The 24,738-nt window shown below is 37.0% G+C and overlaps 1 protein-coding gene across 1 annotated transcript in view; it reads right to left on the bottom strand.

The window, feature by feature from the left end:
- Positions 1–24,738, bottom strand: part of USH2A (usherin) — a 391,984-nt gene that overhangs the window by 330,655 nt on the left and 36,591 nt on the right. The window contains exons 4-9 of the mRNA XM_040059986.2: positions 12,326–12,461; positions 11,101–11,164; positions 8,519–8,813; positions 7,080–7,264; positions 3,808–4,029; positions 2,438–2,531 (exon numbers count right to left, since the gene is read on the bottom strand). Of these exons, the coding sequence (XP_039915920.1) occupies positions 2,438–2,531; positions 3,808–4,029; positions 7,080–7,264; positions 8,519–8,813; positions 11,101–11,164; positions 12,326–12,461 (996 nt within the window). The remainder of the gene's footprint in view (positions 1–2,437; positions 2,532–3,807; positions 4,030–7,079; positions 7,265–8,518; positions 8,814–11,100; positions 11,165–12,325; positions 12,462–24,738) is intronic.

Below are 24,738 nucleotides of genomic sequence, written 5' to 3'. Positions count from 1 at the left end.
CTGGTTGTTTGTCACACCTTTATTAGGTTAAGAACTGCATTTAACTTCCAGACCCCATGGGCTGAACTTTCACATTTGGTAGCATTACGATGTGCATGCTGTCATCTCCAGGTCTTCGGTCACCAAATCTTAACTCTGCATTTGTCCCAATTATAGTCGTTAAGAATTGCAAATCGAGAGATTTGGGGTTTGGTTCTGGGCTACCACATGTAAAATGGACACGTATATTTCCGAAAAGCCAATGGAAGGTCCAGCAGTAGATTTACAAAGGATGTTAATGCCTAACAGAACCAACATTTCTCTCTAACTGTAACACCCAGAAACATGCAGATGTCCTTATTCCCAGTTACATCTAGGCCCTCCAGAAAAATATCTTAAATATATGGTTTTCCCTATGGCCAATAACAAATACGCCTTCCTGATATATAGTATCCAAACTTCTCATCATCTGTGAAGCTTCCTGAGAAAACATCACATTGAGCCAGGTGGCCAAAATACCAAGCCTAACTTGGCCCAATTCATTAGTCCAAAACTACACTTAAAAACTGATTTCCAATAATTAATTCAATTTTTTTAAAAACAAAATTATTATTACAAATTTAACTTCAAGATTCCTGGTACCAGCATACTTATGGAAAGATCACCAGTGACTTGAGCCTTTACGTACCAAGTTCATTTTTAAGCCCTAAAAATTCTGTGGACAGTGTCTCTGAAGAAATTGTCAACAAATATCCAAAGAACAGCAAAAATACTCAGAGAGCTCCAATAACAGTACTTTAAAATCCCATGTAAATCTTTGATAAAATTTAAAGTAGTGATATATTTCCAAAAACTAATTCTATTTTATTACTACTAATAGTTTATTTCATATTTAATAGATACTGACATGGTTATTAAAGAATAAGAAAAATAATTTAACAACACCCTTATTGTACTCTGAGTTAATATAGTTAATTCAAGCATTTCAATTATAGTTACAATGCATATATGCCAAATCAAAGACATGACACTCAGTGGAGCAACCCATTAACATTGACAGGAAATATCTGATAAGGCAGATACATCATTAAAATGTATTTGGTTTGTTTTCACAAAGTAGCATAAGTCTTGCAAGAGTGCTTGGTGAACTTCCAGATCTTATTAAATATTTATAATTAATCCTTACAAAGTAACATTTCACAATGTGTGCTCTAATTAAAGGGACACTGTCAGCTTGATTTTTTTTTCTAATCTGATCCATCTAAAAACTTAAAATTTCTGTTCAAGTCCCATTTAGACTGTAGATCCTACACTTTTGCTTAAGAAGTGAGAAAACTTAGATCCCCTATGAAATTTTACAAAGATCTTTCACACAATCATGAGCACTGTATCAAATGCTCTGAGGTTACCTCTCCTTGCTCTGTTCCAGCAAGCACAGATTGCTTGGTTTGTTTTTGGTTTTTTTTTTTAATGTGATTAGTATCCCCTTCTCTACTGCTGTTGCTATTCCACATAACCCCCTTCTTCATATTTAGAAAGGCTTCTCCAAAAGGCATAAATGTAGCAAGGAATAAAACATGTACTCACAATGGAAATCTAACACTCAGTGAGACTGAGGGATTCATTCCTTTGATGTAGTTCATTCTTTCTTAACCTTAACTTCTCTTCTTGTTTTTCTCTTTTGAAGTAAATAATTAATCTAGGAAATCTTTTATTTGTGCAAGTTATTTTTACTCACACATCATGGTTCTGCTTTTGTTAAGTTGTATGCAAACAGCTTCCAAGAAAACCAAAGGCTGCATGAAATAAGCGAAAAGTGGTTCCATTGATCTCTCTTCTACATACTTATCTAGAATTCCATGACTTAGAGTAATCAACTCCATTTTGGTTCTTCCATGGCCAAGAATTATAGAATCACAAATGAAAACTATAATTTTGCATTTATGGTGCTTTGGGTTGCATTATGTACCACTTGAACTGTTTCTTCTCAAATGAAATTAAATTGGAAGCTGAACTCCAGGACTTTGCCAATTGCATTTCACCTATTGAATGTCTGGAGTCCACAAGGGCAGACTACAATTTCCATGGAGTAGTACCTTTACCCTAGAGGACTCTTATTAGTTGCTACAGCAGGCAGAGACAATCTTTATTAGAGGCTCACAGTCTAATCTCAGGTTTGCATCTGATGTTTGAAAGTGGCATAATCTCTAACAAGAAATCAAATCCCTGAACACAACACTCCTGGTGGGCTGTGGTGGAAGGGCTTTTGGTGAGGTGGAGAGTAGAATACATCTGTTCCCTTAATTGATACAAATCTGCCACAGAAAGTTTCCCTCTGAAAGACAGGCCTACCCGAACACACACACACAGACACACATGTACACACTCCTTCCCAGGACTGAAATCCCAGTGTTGAGGCTGTTCATAGGTGGCATAGACAGACAGAGGCGAGACTCACATTATTTCCTTCTGTATAGCTTTCCTTGACACACAGGCACCTGTATGGTTTCATAGCTGTGTCACAATCATCAGCATGGCCATGGCAATTACACCTGAAAGAACAACAGGTGGTGTCAAAAGTTAAAACATGAAAACACATCTGTGCAAAAATACATTACGCAGTCACAAAGTCAACTTCTTCATTAAGAAGAAGTAAATGTCACCAAAGAGTATGTTCTTAGGTGCAGTAAAATACAAAATACTACTACACTCAATATATTTTTAAGCATCAACAATTGTTTTTCAAGGAAATAAAAACCAGCAGGTAGTAGAGCTACTCTTGTCTTATATGATATGCAATGAAAACTGTATTTCAGTATGTAACATTAATATGTAAAATTTTATTAAATAAATTACAATTATCAATACTAAAACTTCCACTGCAGCTCAAGGTTTTCAAGAAATCTTAACCACATCAGGAATAATTTTGATGTTTAATCAATTTTATCTTCATTAAGATGTCCATTTCTTACTAAAATATAATCTGTATAGACTATTAATTAATAGTCAATAACCGTACAAATCTACCTGAAGGGCTGCTCTTCTGGAGGCATGGCATAGCTTAGAAAACTACAGTTGGAATTCTTTTACTGTTACATCATCACCAAGATAAGGCTGCTTTAGTAAATGCATTATCATAATACATCTGTATCAATAATCAAAATATATTAATAAGACAGAAAGATTTAAAGTAAACATGACTTCTAACCAGATGCTTTCTCTCAAAATGAAAGCTACCAAAATAATTTCAGGAATAATAATACTTACAAATCTGCACCATATGCTTCCTGGAAACTATTCCATTGCCAAATTTGCATATTATTTACAGGGCATAATTAGTCCTTTCACAAGACAGCACACTTATCATATACAATAAAGTTGTCTGTCACAGATAATACAACAGTTTTACTGACAGCTACCCAATTTTGAAAGGAAAACTCCAACTAAAACAAAGAATGAGCTCTGCATTGACTGTTAAAATTGCCATGTCTAGGAATCTATAGCTTGGAAAAGTTACAGAAATAAAGCACCAGCCATTGTTTCAGTCATAAGCCTTTGCTTAGAGACAGTGGTAATTCCAAGGAAAGGATTGCGTTTGACAGATTTGTGTAATAATTAATTGCAAAATAAAATGTGAACAAACAGTTTCACAAAACAGTACACCAATCATTTCCAGCTTGATACACTGCTTCAGACCAAATTCCTTTCTCAATCCTACATGTAAAAGCAAAACAAGTTGACCAAATTTTAGGTAGATACTTATATGCTATGCAGAGCTGCAACAGTCAGAGACAGTGCTGAATGTGGGAAGAGTCATGTAACACTTACCTTCCACTGACTGTAACTTCATTAACTCCATAGTACCTATGCCTGAAATTTACCCAAGGTTCATTAGTGTGATACTGGCCATGGAGATGAATCCTCACTTGCGTAGCTTTTACAAATTCTTGAAGAGGTGGAGTATTATAAAAATCATTGTAACCAGGTCGGTGATTTGGTTCCGGGGTAAGAACGCTGAAAGTTAGATTACCACGAGAATATGGTGTAAAGCTGTTTAAATAGAGAGGAAAACAAATTAAACTCAAAATATTACATACTTTACAGATTCTAGCCCCTAACTGTTACTCAGAGGGGGTCTTAACTGTAAATGGTGGTTTTGTGCTTTCTGAGTAATGTCAGTGGATTCCCAGTCAGCAGAATTCAAGAAGGGGAAAAGAAACGTCCACTATACGTCTGTTTTGCTCTAAACTACCATGCTCTTCTCCAGACCCTAAGTTTCCAATTAAAAGTAAAGCCTTTAGCAGGGAACTTCAAAATATGACTAAAGTGTGACTGATACAGTGTCATCTGCACACATTTTCAAAAAGTTTAACACACTGTCCTTGAGAAACATGAACTAGGCTTGAGCCACATACGAAAATCATTCAGATGACTAACACAATAGTTAATAGGTTTACATTTTAGTAATATACCTGCTAAACACATATAAAAACCATACAGAAACAATTGTCATATTTTGAATTCCAGAGTCACAGGACTATATCATCTGCTCATCTGAGTGAGCAGAGTTAGAAACACATGCCACCTTCCAGCAAGTGAAGTGCAAGATAATTTAATGAAAATCAGTAAGATTGAGAGTATAACTTCATATTTAAGCCCAGGAAGGGGTAGTCCTGAGAATTCAAGTACAACTGAGTAAACAAGTAGATATAAACTGCACATTTCCACAGCTTGGTATGAATCATGTCATGTTGGTCTATGTACTAGGCAGAGTTTAGCCTCTGGAAAAGAATGTCTGCTTATTTGCACATCTACATGGGATCGTTAAAAATAGGTATCCCACGTTACCACCTGGCACCTGACATACAACATTCAAAAAATGTCACTTCAAAATATGTCAGTTTTTGAAAGATGAGATTTCTAGTTAGGCCAGGTCTGCTGAGTCAAGCTCTTCTGTCTTCATGAAGGATCTTTGAATTTCCTGTGCTCCTAATCCAGATCAGTGCTTCCCAAAAATCTCAGTGGAATATATCTGTTTCTCTGGGTGATTATGTCTTCTATTTCCCTCCACAGAAAACTAATTAAAGTATATTTCTTCTATGGCATATAGAACTGTAATGGAAATGTTTAGACAGGTACAAATGGCAGATAAACAACACCATGTTGGTATGGAAGCATCAGTAGGAACAGCAGAAAAACTGTAAGGCTGATGGCAACTAGATAAGCAGGTCATCAAGATTTTAGGGCAACTATGTGCAGTTTCTCAGGAAACCAGGAAAACAAAGGAGATTCTAAAATAAGGGTCAGACAATATTCAGACTAAGCAAAAATTCAAGCCTCTGGTAAGGGGATAAAGGACAGTGAGCAACTCCTAACTTACACAGGTGGTACAGGATGGAGAAACAAAAACCTTAATCACTTTCATTTCCTAAAGGACACAAAAAAGAGTCCATTTAGTTCTAGCACGTGATCATCAAAACAAGAACCATCAAGTTATGGTAAGGATTTCAAAACCAAGGTCATTTCTCTTCCATGTAATCCCAGGGAGTCCTGGATAGGCCACCAGAACACAAGGACACTGGTGTCTAAATCCTGGAAAGACAATCTGGACATGTCTTTGCAGTTATAAGTTTGTGGGTATCAGAAAAAGAGAGAGAAACAAGTTTTGTTTTACAATAAAATCCTCCAGGGAACTCTGTTACACTGCTGACATAAATTTGGAGCTTTGTTTCAACAGTTACTCCTCTTTGAGCACACAGAATATTCACCAATATATGTCTTATCATTTAAAGCTTTCTGTACATCAGCTGTACCCCAAAATTATTCATTTGTATCACTTCCTATCATCATTTACATTTTAATTGAAGGGGAGAAACTCTGTTGCTTAGAAAACATTTATGGAAACAGTCCATATTTAACTCCTAAGTTCTTTTTAAAAATTATGCAGATACATATTTTTTTGCTGAAAGTGGTGTTGCACTTGTGTTATTTATCCAAAAACATTTGTCTAACTTATTTCCCTCCTCTACCCTCTGCTTCAAAGATCAGCAATAAAGCTCAGATTCCTTTGCTGAAAAGTGGTGCAACTCAAATGACCTTATGCTCCTCTCCTCAGAATTCTGAACTCCTGGAGAACAGACAAAGATGCTGACAGTTGAAAAGTCTTAGAAAGGTAGCAAAACTGTGGGGAGGGAAAAAAAAAAAAAAGAGCCAAGTGCCTACAGCACCTGGTAGTGTATTTTCTCACTGATTTCCAGCCAAGTACTAAACAAGCCTAATACTGGCTGGCATCTGAACTCAGGCAAGCGATAATGCAATTGAATATATGTAGTTCAGTATGTAGTTCTACATGTAGCTGAATATATAAAGTTCAATTATATATATGTGTATATACACATTTGTGTGTAATATGGTAACATGTTGACTATTATATATGTTATACACCACATTTATGAAATGCATATTTTATATATTATATAGCTTCAAATTTTCACCTGTTAATTGACAGTAAAATGGCTTGCAATGTATTTCTAAATGGTAGCAATCCTTCTTGCCCCTCTTTCCACAGTTTTATATTCTGGAAAGATGAGAAAGCTTCATGATACCCTTTTCAACCTATTTCTTACACATGTTGCACAATAGGTTGAATGACTGGCTTTTGTACTTCAGTCTGGCCTCCTTCCTAAGCTTCAGAAAAAGTTGCCCTCACAGAGATCAGAAGGTAGACTTTCACACTCACTAGAGAGTTTAGAACAATATTATATCAATACCTTCCTCCACTTATCCTCTCAGTGTTCTGCAATTCTACTGACAATAGCCATCAAAACACCAACACATAGTATTTTGAAACTCTACCTCAAAAATAACAGAGGAATCCATTAATTCACACTCATAAATGATTAAATCTGATAAAAATGACAGAAGACCTTGGCAATCTTGAGGTGAAAGGACATTTTTAGGATCTTTTATATATTCAGTAGTCCATAACAAACGAGTGTACCAAACTACAGGATTCTATCTCATTGGGAGATAGCAATGAATTGTGTCAGGACGTTACCTGTTCAAAGCATCTGTATAACGCAGATAATACCCACTCATACCTATGCATCTGGAGACAGTTGACGGAGTCTGGTTTTTCCAGAGATCCATTGTTTTCCATTTCAAAAATACTGCAATTCCTAGCAAAATATTGCCAGTCCTTCCATTCTAGATCATCTCTTTTTTTTCTTTCAATTTTTATTGCTTCAGGGAGTGGGCTAAAGAACTGCAGTATAATATAGAATACCTACAAGAAGATAACAAATTTATGAACTGATATTAAAGGCTAAGTTGTAAAACAATAAGAATTTAAACCTTTTCATTTAACGTAACTATACAGTCTGCTTTACCACTCACAGACAGAAGATTATTTTACCCCACATATTCTCAACTAAAGCCAAAGAGAACCTTTTTTGTTTAACAAGCTCTTTGATTTCTCAGTTGTGTAGTCACAGAAATACTGAACTATTGCATCAGAACTTCACTTTTTCTCAAAGACTGTTTGAAAATGCACTGCAAAGTCAGGTCCTAGATTTGCTACAGCAGTGTTATTTTGGTGAAGATGAAAGCTGGAACTTTGTTTATGTTGCCTAACATTTGATGAGTTGTGTGTCTGATAGCAGTTGATTTTATTTTTAATTCTCCATAATTTTAGCTCAAAAACTCATCAAATACATGTGTTGTTTCAAAGAGCACTTCCCTCAGCATACTGCTTATGCAGAATTGTATCAAACAAGCAAAAGCCAAGAATTTCACATACATTTGAAATCACTTTTAACTAAACGACTAATGTTTACATATGTAGCCAAAGCCTGTCATCACATTCTTTCCCTACTCACCATTATTTTTTTTAAAAATAGGCCAGCAAAATTAAACATAAATTTGGTGAATTCCCTATTGTGCATGCAGCCCCACTCCTGATATGTCTCTCTTTCCAAGCCATCCTGACATTCTTCAACAGCCTAGTGGAGGATTAAGAGCAATATGGCTTCTTCAGTAACTTGTCATTTTCTCCTTTCATATTCCTTGGGAGGCTGATCTATCACCTCCAGAACATCTACAAATAGAAATACCCTCTAATATGTGTTTTTGATACATTAAATTTCATTTGCCTGCAATCAGTTTTCTACCAGCAGGTACAAAACAAACACCTTAAATTTTAATAGAAATTAATTTTAAAGTTGAAACTTACAAAAGTGGAATTAAAAGAAGACAATCACTTTTTAAATATTGCTGCCTTCACACAGGATATCTACTCTTGTATATCTACTCTAGATTACTGCTTGTTAAAACAGACACATCAAAAGAGAATGACAAGAACCATAAGGCATTCTGTTGCCTTTTGCAGTCATATGCCAATAAAGGAAACTTTCTTCCTGATCCTCTAAGGATAACATTTTAAAGCATAAGGTTTGAATATCCTCAAAATTGCAATGCAATATCTACAAAAATATTTTCTTAGTTTTGTTTTAATAAACGGCAAGTGGCATCTTCCCATTACCTGATACTGTCCATTTTGTAAATCTATTGTGATTGAAACACCGCGATCCAGACCTGCAGTATTAGCAAACACAGATGAAATCCAGGTGGTCCCAATGTCATTATCATTGATGTAGTAGAGAGGATGGGCTTCTGGATCCAGCCTCAGGACCCTGTCATTAGTGGTATCATCTGCACCATTAGGGATGCAGTACCTCTGTATCAAAGGGTGTACTCGGGGATGACTTCCAGGACAACGACACTCAGACTGGGTATGAAGATGAGGGAATTTTCCAGAGAATACTTCCAAAATGTCTCTGTCACAGCACCACAGCACAGAGAATAGCAATTACATACATGACAAAAAGAACAAATGTCACTTTGTACATCTAGGTTCATAGATTAAGCAAAATTCAGTTTAGATTAGAAGCCTTAACCTCCTAATTTAAACTCATAAAAATGGGACACCCATCTAGGAGTGAAGCCTCCCCAGAAGGTCTCTAGATTATCAATGGCAGCAGTAGGCATCTTCAGAAAATATCTGTGAAGAACCACTCTGGATCTCCTTTTATTGCTTCACATACGTGGAGTTCTTCAGACACAGGGCACCAAGGGAAATCAGTTCTCTGGTAGGAAGTCAAAAGCTAGATAGGATGAATCCCGCCATAAATGCTAGGAGAAAAACTCTTAACATTTTTTGTAGCATCATGTCTGACACCAACCAGCAGACTCATCTTGCTCTTAAACACACCATAGTGTCAATGTACTGCCTGTAACCACAGTAAAGTTCAATGTTTGCACTTAACTCCTCCCAAAAGACCAACTTGAACAATATCATATTGTACCTTAGGAAACCTGGATAGAAATATTTTCACTTTTAACTAATTTTAATAAAAATGCCCACTTTTCTAACTGCAGTCAGTCCTGTGTCAAATCACTGAGATACTTCAGTCCCCTCTGCCATCAGCAACTGAAACAACTGTGAAGGTCAGTAGGCAGGTAAGCAAGCAGATTTATGGACGGACAGTTCTTTATCTGCTGATTACTGGTATAAAGGAAGGATTTTGTGAGTCTAGAAGAGATTGATTTTTTATATTTAAACCTTGTTACTTTTCCCATTTTCTTACTTTATCAGTAAGAATATAATTTTGTGTTCTTATTAAGCAAATAAACACTTGTTTGCTGCCACTACAACTTCCACAGAACCCAGAGTTACAGGACTTTTTACATATCCACAGCCTTAAAATTAATTGGTATGCAGGCCCATTTCCTTCCCAGTTTATCCCAGACAAATATTTTGGGCCAACCCAAATCTAGAAAGACATCAGTAGGTCAAAACAGCCTGTAAAATACCTTAATTTTCAATTGTTAAGCTTTATTCATTTCACTGACATAAATTGTAGTTCAAAAGATTTGACTAGCATTGCTTTGAGAAATACAACCGACATGATTTTCATAAAACTTGGAATTCAGATTCACATAAATAGTTCCAATTCACAGGAGCTCAGTTCATCATAATGTCCTGCAGACAGCTGAGCTCCCAGGAAACTGCTCTACATCTTGCTGAAAGACTATCATTAAGTAGCCTGAAGGTCTGCATTCCTGAGTGTCATTGTGTGCAGCCTCCCCAGAAGCACCATGCAGACAAATAGAACCTGACTACTTCTGGCCAGCCTGAAATGACTGGATTAATCCAGCATGAGCTGGATAACAAAGGTAACATCTCTTTGTAATGTGTTAGGAAGGGAAGCTGGAGGGCAACAGAAATTGCAATGGCAACAGTAATTTGGCCTCGGGAACAGAAGAAGTCAAAGCAATTGCCCAGGGCTCTGTGGGCTAAGTCATTGGTGGCTTATGGTGACAATCTCATCTGGAGAGCAAGGGACAATGGCACCTCGGGGCAAGGCTGTGTGCATGGGGCAGGGAGCACAAAGTACCCCACATGGATACGACATGGATACCGTGGGGAAGTGAAATCAGAGGAAAGCAACAGCTAAGCACAGGGAGCCAATCTTCCAGTCACAAAACCAGCACTTTGTCCTCCTGATCTGCATCATGTACCTGAGTGGTCAAAACTGGACTACTCTGCTGTGCCCCATTCCTCACCCTACAGTTTACACAGAGCTCGGAGGAATCTTAGCAAGTCTTTGCCACCAGGACTGAGCTTATCAGCACACACTGTTATGACAGAATTATGATGAGTAGGTAACATCTAGACAGTTTATAAGCACTGAAATCTAGAAACTGGATCTACTCTCTGCAGAATACACACTAAGTCAGGTTGTAGCAAGGACAACAAGGAGAGAACATATTTATTACAGTGTTTTGTCTCACTACATATATACTACATACACCACTGCATACATCAAGCCCATCTAAGCAACAGTTCAAAAGCAAAACATGAAGTTGTTGAATTCATTTTAACTCAAGATTTTTTTAGACTAAAGTTAATCTTTGAAATTAATCTCAGGAAACTATGTTGCCATAAGCAATTATCTAAAGGAAACATCTGAAAAGCACTACACTTTTGGAAATAAGCATATCATTATCTGCACTTCCTTCTCACCACTTTTTTATTTTGTTACAAAAATAAAAGTTCTTTACCTGTTTGTAAGCGCCACTGGGTAAAATCGAAAATCTTGCATTCTTCCAACAAATTGCTCTAAACCTAAGGAAATATACCATAAATAATCTATCGAGCAGAAGGCAGCTTTGCACTGCATGAGAGCACCTTTAATTCAGCACTCAGAAACCTCTCTTGCACAATTACCCCTCCTGAATGAAACCATCTTGGACCTGGACAAAACTATAGAGGGCAGTGACTTAATTTTTTTGATAAAAAAGAATGATTTATAATAACTTTATAAGAACATTTTGTACCTATCTCTTTTCTGATTAGAGAGGTGGCACAGGGATCGGCTCATTAGACAGAAGTAATGAGCCAGTCCATGTGCCACCTCTAATTAGAGAAGAGATACAGTAGGTACAACTGTACCTATCAATTTATACAATAAAGATAAAAAGCATTTTAAAATTGTCCTTTCTTTTACATGATTATTAGCTATCCAGAATTCGGAATCAAAACCACAACAAAATACAATTCCAAATACAAGCTTTAAGAAATGTGGCACAGAATACTTCCTTGCCCAAAGCCACAATAAAGCTGTTTATGTGACATATATTTGGAAGTTAACTTCAAATTTTGGATGTTCCTGAAGAGCACTAGTCAGTGCTGTCACACCTGCAGAGCCAAGAATTAGTGAAAAGCAACAAAGCATCCCTCCACTGTTCTTCAATGATCATGTTATGATATAGTATATATAAAACTCTAGATGCAGATGAAGAGTAAAACTCTCAGGCATTACTGGAGGCTGAAAGATTCTCATTCTGCCATGGTTTACATTAGTATTGATAGAACTGAAGAACACAGCCAGAAACCTTCATCTCTGTTCCTGATTCTGCAGAGAGGGGAGTGTAGTCTAGTGGCCATGCACAATTCCATTTTGAAACAGTTCCCTATATTTACTCAGGAAAACGATGGGCAGAAATTAGTGGAATAAGTCACTTTACACACAAGTTTTAGAGAATTCAGGAAAACCTACCTATATGCAGGAATACATAGAAGTACGGTAGATGATCATAATTTAGTCTATCTTCCAGCCAATCTTTTGAGAAAGCTCATTGAACAATAGGAATTCTCTTCTGCAGTAAGGTATTACTTCCCAGCACATAGGTAACTTAAAATTACTCACACGCTTCTTTTAACCACACCATACATATTTTATTTTGACTATTCCAGTGCATTCCACTAAAGTACTACCAGATTTACCTGTGAAGCTTTGTCCAATTTGCAGAGTACCATCAGCATCGGTATCTGCAACTGTTCCCATAAGAGTCCTTGAATCAAAAGGTGTGTTATCATCTTCCCAACCATTCAAGAAGAAACTAATTCGGCTGTGATGCACCTGTAGAATCAATGTAAAGGGGCAAACACATGCTTTTATCTTGCAATCATGTTGATTTCTCTGCATTTTTTGTCTATTACTGATTAACTGATAACATTACCTCTGTCTTTATTTTTGGTGCCTACTGAAAGCAGCTACCTCTTTTTCATTAATAGATCACCACTCAGATGCAGAGTATAAAATTCCCACAGGGGTTAAATCAAAGACGGAACTACAGCACAGGGATATGGTAGAGATGGAGGGGGAGAGACAAAAAGAAGGGTGGGTGTGTATCATGAGGTACAAAGCTGGTTACAGCTCCATCACCACTTCGGGCCATGGGCACATGTTACAGCTGTCACAGCTCTTCTCATACATCACTTCCAACAGGCCTCAAGGGGCTGCACACCATCCTCAGGATAACCAAACACAGGCTTCTAATAACCCCCAAAACGCCTCCCTAGCCCGAGCATGCTTCTTTCTACAAGGGCTGAAGGGAACGGGATAGGAACTACCTACATCTGCTTTACACCCACTGGGTAATTCCCTTACACAAAGGGAACCCTGGGCTAGGAATATGCACTCAGCCAGCACCCCAGGGTACTCTTTTCTGCAAGTGCTCCCTTTCCTGCCAATTCATTTTAAATCTGAGCTAACATTCAGAGAAATACTTTACGGCATTCTCCCAGCTCCACAAAGTCATAAGATGCTGAGCTTCTACAGAGTTTGGGGGGCGGGCGGGTGGGTATTGCATTAGAAATACTTAGATTTAGGTTACCCAAAATTAGGAAAAGTTTAATAATATGGGAGTGTCTTTCAGTCTTACATTATATGAAATTCAATACTCTCATTTAAAAAAACCAGGCGCACACAAAAATGAAAACCAGAAGTATTGTGGCTATAGTGGCTATAGCTTCCCATTAATAAAGTCAATTATAGAAACTAAGTTGGACTTATCGAAAACTTTTATTTCAGAAAGTTTATTTGAAAAAAAAAAATAAATTACTTGGGTTTAAACAATGTTTAGCTTGCATAAAGGTTTCTTCATGTTAGAACTTGGTAACTTCAAAATTTTGAAACACCATTTTACTGCTGCCAATTTACAGAGTATTATTTTAATTTTGTAGATAAGGATGCCTGTGAATCATGTCTATCAAGGCCAATAAAACTAGAGTGCTTTAGCCCATCTTGACAGTCATGCCAATCAAAAGAAATAAACCTGGAATTATTGCTTCCATAAGAACAATACCTATGTGAGGACATAGAGGGTTTGCAAGCCAGAAAATTTATTGCAAAAAAAAGGAAAGACGGTACTTATATACCAGTTAACAAAATAGTAGCTTGAAAACCACAATATAAGCACACACAATACTACTCTGACAATAAAATCTTTCAAATTTCAGGCCAAGATAAATGGACACAATTATCTATAAATCTGAGCTCAGATGATCAGCATCAGTGCCTTGGGCAACATGAGTCTATCAGCATTTTAAGAAAGAAAACATGAAATAAGATGGAGGGGTTAGTTTGGGCTTTTTTTTTTTTTTTTTTTTTTTTTTTTTTTTGGCTTCACACAAGATTGCACAAATGATTTTTTCCTCCTTAAACTGTACTTTCAAACATACACATGCATACTGAGCCTTATTACCATTTCCAGATTCAGTCAATATTTCCCAAATTTAGACAGGAATATTTATTGCCCTTCCACTGATGGAAATTTGAAGGCTATTATCATAATTACTAAGCCTTGAGATTTGTTCAAAAAGTTATTGCATATGAGTTTCACTGCTCAAAATACATCTCTTCATTTTAAATTATCTTTTGTGTTGACACATCAATGACCTAAATACAACATTTTCTTTATTTAATTTTAATACAAAGCCCTCTAAACATCTGATGCCCTATTTGCAAGAGCCTAAGTATACGTATATATTGTGGTTACATTGCATTCTTTTTCTGCATCACATTTTTTACAGCCTGTTACTGTCATTTGGTGTTTGACTGTTATCATCATAAAAGATACAGGCTTTTCTACTTTGTTATTTGTAGCATTATCTCATGTTTTACAACATCTTTGCACAACATGCCTGCACATGAAATATAACTAGTGAAAAGTTCTCAGTGGTATTAATGCATAAAAAAGAATGTGGTTCCATCTCTACTGTCTTTACCCAGCCAAAAGCTGATGAACAGCCAATTTTCCTTTATCACATTAGCACAGCCATGAGGGAAACACATTTGTTCTAGTCAGCTACACTAAAGATACTATTACCAATCTAACATATACATGTTTTATATCAGCAGTATTCTCAGAGTATGAGGGAGCCAACAATATATTAACACTAGCATGACAGTTTATTTAAGAAAAGAAAATTGTCTCTGTAGAGGGACAGAAGTTAGAAATGTATGGCTAAAGCTCAGTGTCACTGGTCTAATAAAGGTAATAATTCTTAAGCTTTCTTTATAGCAGGTAACACTCCTGTGGCAGCTCTGTCATATCATTCAAATAAAAATGTTGCCTCTTACAAGTTTAAGAGTACCTTTATTTTTAGTCAGATATGAAGCATGTTTCCGCTTTCCTGTTTCCCCTGTAAAACATTTGTAAGGGGAATTCAGAAATGGGCATGCTCACCCCCATCAGCTTCTTGAAAACTTACTGTCTCAGGCACAGCTTTACAGAACCTAATTCTGCCTCCCCCTGTGACAAGCAGAGTGCACACCTCCATGCACCCCATAATAAAATCAGGGGGTCTATTTATGGCTTAAGAGCAACAGAAGCGGGCCCTAAGTGACCAGGTATTTTTACTTGTTGAAAATAGGTGACTAATGACAATTTTAAATCTCCCTCCCCCCTCCCCCACCACCAATCTCTTTGTATTAAATAGGATTTAGAATAGTTGGGTTTAATATAGCACATCCCCAAGGTAGCCCTAAGCACTTTACAATGCTGAATTGGATATCAGTAGTGCAGTGACTGTGTAAGGCAAAGGCAGCAGTCATTATGCATTTGGCAGTAGCTCAATGTAATGATCCCCCTGCTGGTTATTAAAGGGGGTATGAATATCTGACATGGGAGGAAAATGTAGGAGGGAAACCATGTGTGGTATAAAAAATCCCAGCGGCTCTCCACTGTGGGAGGAGAGGAGGTCTCAAAGTTTGGTGTCAGTTTAGAGTAAGCGAAATAAGAGGAAAGGCTGGCACCAAATGGGCTGTTTGATGTAGTTATTCCAGGTCTCCTGACTGTTAGCATTCAATTCCATAAAACAGCACAGACCTAAAAGAACACTTTCCCTCCTGACAAGATTATTCCCAAATTGTCCTTATTAATAATGTTCCATAGGAATTTGCCCCAAGAGAGTAACAGGGGTAGGAAAGGTTGGCTTTGTGGTTGTGCAGAGCACAGAACCCGAAGCTGGAGACATCAGCAATCTAATCCCAGCTCTGCAACCACCTCACACTCCTGTGCTTCCCAATCTGTCATATACAGCAAATCACCTCTCAAGGAGGTGGCAAGGATTAGTTACTAAGATCCATTTCCTCTGAAACTACATCAGCTTCTGCCAACATAGAACCTAACACCAACTCCAAGCAATGGAAAATCCATTTGATGGTGAACTGAGGTGGTGAAAGATATCAATACTCTTTCCTCTAATAGCACTCTTGGTATGATCTGGAAGATTTTCAAAGATGAGAGGTACTAGGCCAAAGAGCTGAGAGGCAAGTTCCTTCAGTGCATCCTAAATTAAGCTTACCATTCTCCAGCACAAGCAAATTGTGCATCAGAGGCAGCAACACCAAATAAAAACATTTCTTAGCAATGAAAGCTGCCCTGCCCTATAGGTCACAGTACTGCAGAATCACAAAATCACCGATTGGGTAAGGTTGGAAGGCACCACAGTGGATCACGTGGTCCAGCCTCCCTGTTCTAGCAGGGTCATTCCAGAGAACGCGTGGCACAGGATTGCGCCCATGTTATAGTTAATAAAATGAGATAGGTACAGGAAATATATTACAACTTTATTTTCTTACCTAAAGATCTATGATCTTCAGATCCTACCCATGAAAACACTACAATGAAATTTAACATTAATTTTACCACTCAGTTTGGATCAGAGAGAACTGTCATGTGAACAAAAGCCACTATTTTCATATATTAAGCGCTAACAGGACCGCTAGCTTCCACTATATCGCAGTGATCTGTGTGGCAAAAAAGAAACATCACAGTCAAATACTCCACTTCAGAGCAGTTGCACTGGCTAAGGGACTGTGGAAAAAAGCAGAAGCTCCTTGACTGAAGAACACCGTGGGTTCCTTCTTTGTTTCTCTTTTTTTAATAAGTGTGGTATTGTACTGATATTTAGAAGTATAATGCATATTGGTATACCAATCCATAAATAAAGAAATAGTATAACAGTTACAAGTAAAGAGTATAATAGGTATTGTAAAAATATGAAGAAGTGCAATAAAAATTAACAATGCTCTTTTTTCAAGAAACAAAAAAAGCCTAAGATTCCTCATTATCAACAGAGAGGCATTAGAGATTTTGATATCAAGTAAAAGATGCAGTTACGTTGACTCCACTTTTTTGAACTACAATGACACTTTCAAAGCCAAAGCCAGTTTGGGGGAGTTCTGAGACCACAATCTACAAAGTTTTGGCTGTCACGTTATAACACTCCCATTTATTACCTCGCAGTATACATGTGTGATATCTGGCCCACTTAAGCAACACACACTTTTTCTTCACACGCATTAGTCATCAAAATGTCCCTTACATACATATATAAAGGCAACTGAGACATTTTTAGTCTCTTCCATGTGGAATTGAATTGCACCATTTCAGCCAAAATAAATGAAGTACTGAACCTTTCTTCAGTGATCACTATGATCTTTGTGCATTACTAAGATTTTTCAATTAGAAATCAGTCCTAATATTAATACTACCCACACACTTCATGGAAAATGATTTCTAATAAATAAGATAGGAAGGAGAGACATAGAAAAGAATCCTTTATGTTCCATTAAAAAAAATCCCCAAGAATCCCTACACGTATCACAGCAGAGCTGAAGATCACTAACCAGAGATCAAAGCTTCATTGCACTAAATAACACAACACCAACAGATGCAGTAGTCTCATTCCCAAATATTTTAATTTGTAATTAGTATATGCTTCAAAGACACCTGTTTTTCAGTTAGTACAACCTTCTCCTTTATGTTATCTTTCCCATGCCAATATTTATTGGCATGGGAAAGATTTATTAAAATATTACAGATAAATTAAAGGGAGTTATTTCAAGACAACAGTAATCTCTTCCACTGGTTGAATATATGTTTTTTACTCCTATTCATCACAGATTCTAGTAACCATAAAATACAGTTTAATCTCAATATCTCCTTTCATCATCTTATGTTCTAATAACTAGATCAGTGGCTGGTAAGACAGATTAATAAACCAGAGGGATGGCTTCCCAGATTTGCAGGCCATAAATGAGGAGTTCCACAACAGATGGAACTCTGACACTAAAAATGAAAGGAATAAAAAAATCTTTTCCAGTCATTTAAGCCAAATGATACCAACCCTGGCCTACTTAATTTTCCAGCCAACTTAGTAATGGCAAGAACTTCAACTGCAACTTCAGCTCCTACAACTATTCAGACCATCACACAAAGTCTTAGAAGGCAGAGGAAGGACTGACCAACACAGATAAAACAAGAACCAAAAATGCATCTTCCAAAATACTAGGAAATTATTACATTCCAGTACATGTAAACGGATACCACTCTTTTCAAATAATATGAAAAAGGAGCAGCTCAGGGATCCATCATATATACCTGACAGAGAACGAGTTTATTCCAAAAACCAGATATCTGCATACTGAAATTAAAATAAATAATTAAATAAATAAAGTTTAATATGCCAATTTCACTAATTTGCAAATGCAATTTTTTCTTTTTAAAATTTAAAACTTAATACAAACTAAAACACAATGTCAGTTTCTCAAATACAAGAAAAAAACCCCAAATCCTCCCCTAAATAACAGAAAGAAAATTAAACTGTAAGAAAACTCAAGCAAGTCTGTTTTCATTTTCCTTAAAACAAGCCCTATTTGCACAGCAGGTGATTACACAGAATTAGAAATAATTACAAAAAATATGATACACAATATGAAGAATTTTAAAATGTTTTATGAGAAGTAATTAGGTAGCTATACAACTTATCTGTAAGGCATTAAAAAAAATGGGTGGGGGAAACAGTTCCATTTATTTTCCAAATCAGTAAGCTACCATGAATGACCCCTCCCTTTACTTGTCTTAAAAAGTAAAGCAGCTCCAGAATCAATAAAGTTACACAGGCTTTACAGAGATGTAAATTAAAGCAGAAGTTAGCATAAATGATTTGCTTAATCATTCAGAAATAACAACGAATCAGAGATTATGAGAAATCAGGAGGAGCTGCAACTCACCCAGCTCAAAAATTACTACACAACGTACAATTACAATTGCTTATTGTTACTTAATTTGGTGTGGTTATTATAAAAATTTCCAGCTAAACACAGCTTGCTATTTGTTAAAATAAGCAAGATTCAGAAAACCTTTTTTTCCTTCTAAATGTATTGCAGATTTGTGTCAGAAACTTTCTCAATGAGTCCATTCTATAGAAACAGACAGTGTATTAACACATTTTCTCCCAAGGTGAGAAAACAGATTAAGGTTATGACCAAAATGACAGGCCTGTGGCTTCCTTGAATACTTTAATAGAGTCAACAAATCAACAGTGGTCACTGATGACAACAGAGGAAAGAAGACAATAGATGGAAGGAGGGGAATTAGTGATGCTGCTATAATGGTCTAATCAGAAACTTGAGCATAAAAATCTTTTTCACCTTCAACCTGTCTAAATATGCTCTTTTTGCCTGCTCATATAAAGATATACAGCATATTCTACCACTGGGGGACATGTGGGTTCATGTATTTCCTCTGCAAAAGCAGCTGAGAAACAGAAATGTAACAGTTAATAAAAGCAGGAGTAAAGGGCTTTTGCATATCAGAGATGAGATGCACACAGGTATGTATTCCAGTATGAGATGAGATGCACACAGGTATGTATTTTCTTACATAATTGCAGATCTTGCTGAATCTGCAATTATGAAGGCTTCCACACAGCTTTAATATTTCATAAATTATTTTCTGTAAAGAGGAAAGGTCAGTGATATGGTCTTAACAAAAGAACTTTGGGGGAATAAGCAGGATGAAACCACTAGCATGAATCCAAGCTTATTTTCAGCTCTCATTTAAGCAGAGCTAGTGACCAAAAACCACAATGCAGCTCTTTTTTTTTTTTTAATCTGAGCATCTGTGTCCCTAAATTGATGAATCAGAAATGGCAGACAACTTACTGCCACAATTCAACACCTTTCCTCACTGAATAAATTGCAGAATTTACATACCTTGAACACTCATTTTAAAGGCTCCTTCCCTAACCCCCCCTTTTTGCTTTATTCTCATTTTGCATTATTCTACTAATTTTTGCTTCCTCTTTTTTGTCTAATATATTTACATTTAGCTTTAAAAAGAACAACTAAGAAAAAAGAAAATAAAAAAAAAAAAAAGGCAACAAAAAAACTCCAAACAATGTGATAAACAGTGCAGTGAATACAGGTGGGAGCAGATTCTTGTCCCCAAGTATTATTTTTCTCAAACATTATCACAAACAGAGAAGAACACAGTTTAAGCTTGGAAGAAGAGAGGTAGGCACTGATGTCTTCTCTCTGGTGATCAGTGATAACCCAAGAGAACAGCATGAAGCTGTGTCAGGGGAGATGTAAGCCAGACACTGGGACAAAGTTCATTGTCCAGAGGGACAGCTGGGCTCTGGAACAGGATGCCCAGGGAAGCGGTCACAGCCCAAGGCTGACAGAGTTCAAGAAGTGTTTGGACAATGCTCTCAGGCACTCTTAGGGCTGGTGCTCTGGAGGGCCAGGAGCTGAACTTCTATGATCTGTGTGTGTCTCTTCCAACTCAGGATATGATTCTTTGACCCCAAGACCCCAAAACTATTCCCAACCATTCAGGTAATCTATCAGCCACCTTATGACTGCTTTAGAAAATGAAGAGGTTCTCACAGTTTAACCTCTGCAGATGAGTCAGGATTCCACATCACTCTCAGCCATCTTCTACTCCACACATTACTCACCAGCACTAGTACAGAGCCTGCTCCTACAGTCCCATATGGCTTAGCTGTCCTTACAAAGTACAAAATGCAGCCTAACCCAAATTTAAAACCTTAGCTGAATGGATACTTCAAGAATAAGAACTATCACTGTGATAACATTATTGCTACAGATGTTTGGGCAGATGTTTTACATACATCAGTGTCCTGTGGTCTTGTTTTTTTTTATTTTTTCCCTCTCTCAGAGACAAAACTTACAACTTTTAAAATAAGAAGGATTCATTTTTAGTGTTTTGTGCTTTGCATTTAAATTTTCTTTTTATCTGGGATGAAAATTGAGACAACAGAGGGAACTTGGCACATCTAAATCTTGGCAAGAGATAATGAATTTATGTAGCAAACATATGAGAACAAGGATATGTCAGGAAGAATTTGTCTATGAACTTGTTCTCAAACAGACCAAAAAAGACACTAATAACCATGTTAATAGGGACAGGGGGTTTGTGGGAGGGAGGGCTGTGGAAACTAAAGAACAATATCCAAGCGTACAAGCCAGCTCAGACAATTTATCTGCATAACACTTGACAGACAAATGGCACCTTCTGTACCAACAAAAGAACTGCCTGATGAGTTTGCCAGTGAGGTTAGTGCTGCTCCAGCTACAACCCTGTCACAATTTCCAATCTTCAGTCTGTTTTTAGTTTGTTTGCCCAATAACAAATGCACATATAATAAAATCAATTTTATCTGCTCTTATTAAATGATTGGCTCACATTTCTAAATTCCTCTCTTTACATATTCAAATACTGTACTACCTTCACATGGCAAGAAGTGTAGTTTTTAAGCTGTAAGAACTCCATGTCCCCAGGAAAACCCAAATTCATCCCCCTGTATTTTAAGCCTTTAAAGGTATTCAGCTGCAAGTCTGAAGGAAAAGAACAAATGATAAAGGCAAGGTGCAACCCCAGCCACTATAGAGGTTTCAATGTGATGCTTTTCACACATCTTTGGTTCTCAGGACAAACAGCATTTTACAGGAAGGAAGCAAAGAGGGCTCAAGGCTTTTCGCTGCCATCACTAACAAAAGTAACAACATGGCCAGGGACTTTATTATGACGATTTTCAAAAAGAAGGTGCTTAAGTTACCATCCATGGTTAGGGGAAATTCCTTTACTTTCAGACACTCTATCATTTTTACAAGGAAGACCTGCCAATATAGGTCTAGGCTGAGATTCATTAGGTAACTCTTCCCAAAGGACAGTTAACTCTGTCCTCTCACCAGAACATTAGTCTAGCTGAAATACGCAGCTAGAAACATTTTAATTTAAGTATTTTGGTTTTGACTCATTCATATCAAAATGCAAGGATGCTGCGATCCTATTCTTCACTGAGAAACAGAATTTTAAAGATCTCCTTTTCAGAATCTCCTTAAGCTCTATAGGAAAATCACCTTTGCCTTGAAGAACAGAAACTGTATTTGTGAGTGGAAACGGTATATTTACAAGGTATTTGGTGTTAAATCAGTGGGGTTTTTTCTTAAAAATCAGGATTCTGCTTTAAGCTGACTGGGAACCCACAGAAGGAAATGGTTTGAAATAATGCAAAAGTTTGATTCTTCAGTATGTTCCAAATGAATTTTCAATGTATACAAGTCCACCATAAACAGGATCAACTAACAGAATCAAGGATTGAAACTCTTTTAATCCAGACTATTTTAGAACTGTTATGAGAAATTACAAGGAAAGACACCTTTCTTTGCAAAATTTATAGGGGATGCTAACACACATCAGTATTTGATGACACTGTGCACAATCTTGTTGCAGAATCCAGAGGATTTTAACTTTCACTAATACAATAGGGTAAGAACACCTGTGATGATGATATTTCCCTGCAGGCCAGAAAACTGATAGAATACCAGAAAAACATTCGGAAAAGAATAATACTTTTTCATCTTCGCTTACATCCTCTACCTCTTTTTTTTCTTATCCTCTTCTTGTTAGACTTTGACAGACACTTTTCCAGAAGTTCCTGATTAAAAAAAAATCCTTGATTAGATAGCTTTTGAAATTAAAACTGCCTAAATGGGAAAAAACCTACCATTTTTAAAATACTGAAATTGACCCATCACAACATTCTGTCCAGAGATAACAAGTGGAGTGACTAGTACTTCAGCTGTGAATGTATTTAAATGTAGACATACACATGCAGTATTAGGAAGGCAAAAACAGGATATGAAATAAACATAAGGCATCAGCTCTAAGCTCACTGTCAAGACTACACCAAGGCTTCTAACCACAGAGTTCAGCTGAAGGTAACTATCTGTCAAATGTAATCTGTGCAAGTGAATATGCTTAAGCTGGTGCTATGAATCAACCAAAATTGCTTTGGTCTTATTGACATTCAATTGCAAGAAGTTGCAGCTCATCCAGTCCAATAGACATCTGACAACACTAAGAGTGCTTTAGTGACAGAAAGCTTTAAATATAGATGCAACTATCATCACAATACACATGGAACTAAACTTTATGATCCCTCATACCATCTTCAGAAACAGGGCATCAGCTGAATGCCATAAGACCACATGGTCATCCTCTCTGCCTGTTGCCAATTCTTGCAGTTAACAAATCATTGCAATTTAAAAAAGAAAAAGAGAGAATACAGATTGACAGAAAAAGACCATTCAATCTTCCACCAATGTCCCATTAAATCTCTCTCCAAAATCCACTTCTGCTATTATAAACTTTGCTTCCCTTTTAAAAATAAAATGCCAGATCAAAATTTGTTCAAATTTTTTGCCTCAGTTAAGGGCCAGAGCTCCAGCTACTTTAAACTGCCTTCAGCAATGTCATTTTATACCTGCCCAGATTCAGGCCTCAAATATATTAAATTACTTTCTTCCTCACATCTGTTCTTTACGCCTTGAAACAAGATGTCTTATCACACGTGTATGTGGGAGGTTGAACAATAAAGCAACTTGCACAGAGGGTCCCAAAAGGAGACACAATTTGCGTCCTAACTCTGCGCAAAAGAAAGGAATACTACCAGCAACCATGTATGCATTTGCTTCACTCTTGTCTCTCAGAGAAAACCTGCCATTTCAGCAGATGTTCCAGCACAGCACAATGTCTTCTTCTAAAGATTTTCATATACCCACACCTTCTACGCGTGTTGTTACATACCCTCATGCTTGCCCTTCCCAGCTCTGGCTTCCCTTACCACACAGTGAAGTGCAATCATCCCAGATTCACAAACAGATAAAAGAAGTTGGGAAAGAAAAAAATCTGTCTACTATATACCGCTTGCAACCCTGTTTAAGGAAATGCACAATGTGTTTTTGGGGAGAAGAGGGGAGAAAGACTCATGCCGATGTTGTGAGCACTCTAAAACATTTATACACTCTGAGAAATCCAGCATGAAAAAAACAGAGACTTGAGGAAGAAACTTCATCAGGGGACCACAGCGACAGAACTATCTTAAAACAGAAGGGCTGGAGAGGATAAAGGGACAGTAGAAGAAATGGTAAAGAACTGTGAAGGGGAAGTAAAAAGCATAAGGTCGGGAGGGGCAAGTTGTCTCTTTGCCTTTCCTTCTTTTGCCTCAGGCCCATATCGGCCTTTCCTTTTCTTGACTTAACTGGGATGAATTTTAATTGCAGTCTCTCTACGTGTTTTATACACTATGTACTCTCTACTTGTGTGGAGTGGATTTCCCATTCATCACAGGATTGCAGGCAAAAACCCCAGGAGCATTTTGCTTTCCTTCAAAGTTAGCTTTGCTAAAATCAATAACTTTAGGGCTGCTTCTCCATCTAGTCCAAACCCCCACCTCAAAACCATTTCAAATTTCATGATTTTTGATCATTTGATTTTGCTTCTTCTCTCCATGTACAGATTTATATTTACAGCTTTTCCATAACTGCGACAATATTCTCCACTGCTTTATTAAGAGTATAAAGATAGCAACCTCACAACAACAGCAGAAACATGCTCTCATTTGTAGTTTGAACACAGTTCATATCATAACTGATCTCTAACAATCTCTCTCCCTACTGTCTCCTGTTCAATACACTAGCATTCTTCAAATCAAAGTTCTGGTTTTCTTAGGGACCATTGCATGTCCTAAATACT

Source organism: Hirundo rustica, chromosome 3, assembly GCF_015227805.2.
Source record: "Hirundo rustica isolate bHirRus1 chromosome 3, bHirRus1.pri.v3, whole genome shotgun sequence".
Classification (NCBI taxonomy): domain Eukaryota; kingdom Metazoa; phylum Chordata; class Aves; order Passeriformes; family Hirundinidae; genus Hirundo; species Hirundo rustica.
The sequence above is the reverse complement of the archived record's forward strand: the minus strand, read 5'-3'. Positions and strand labels throughout refer to the sequence as shown.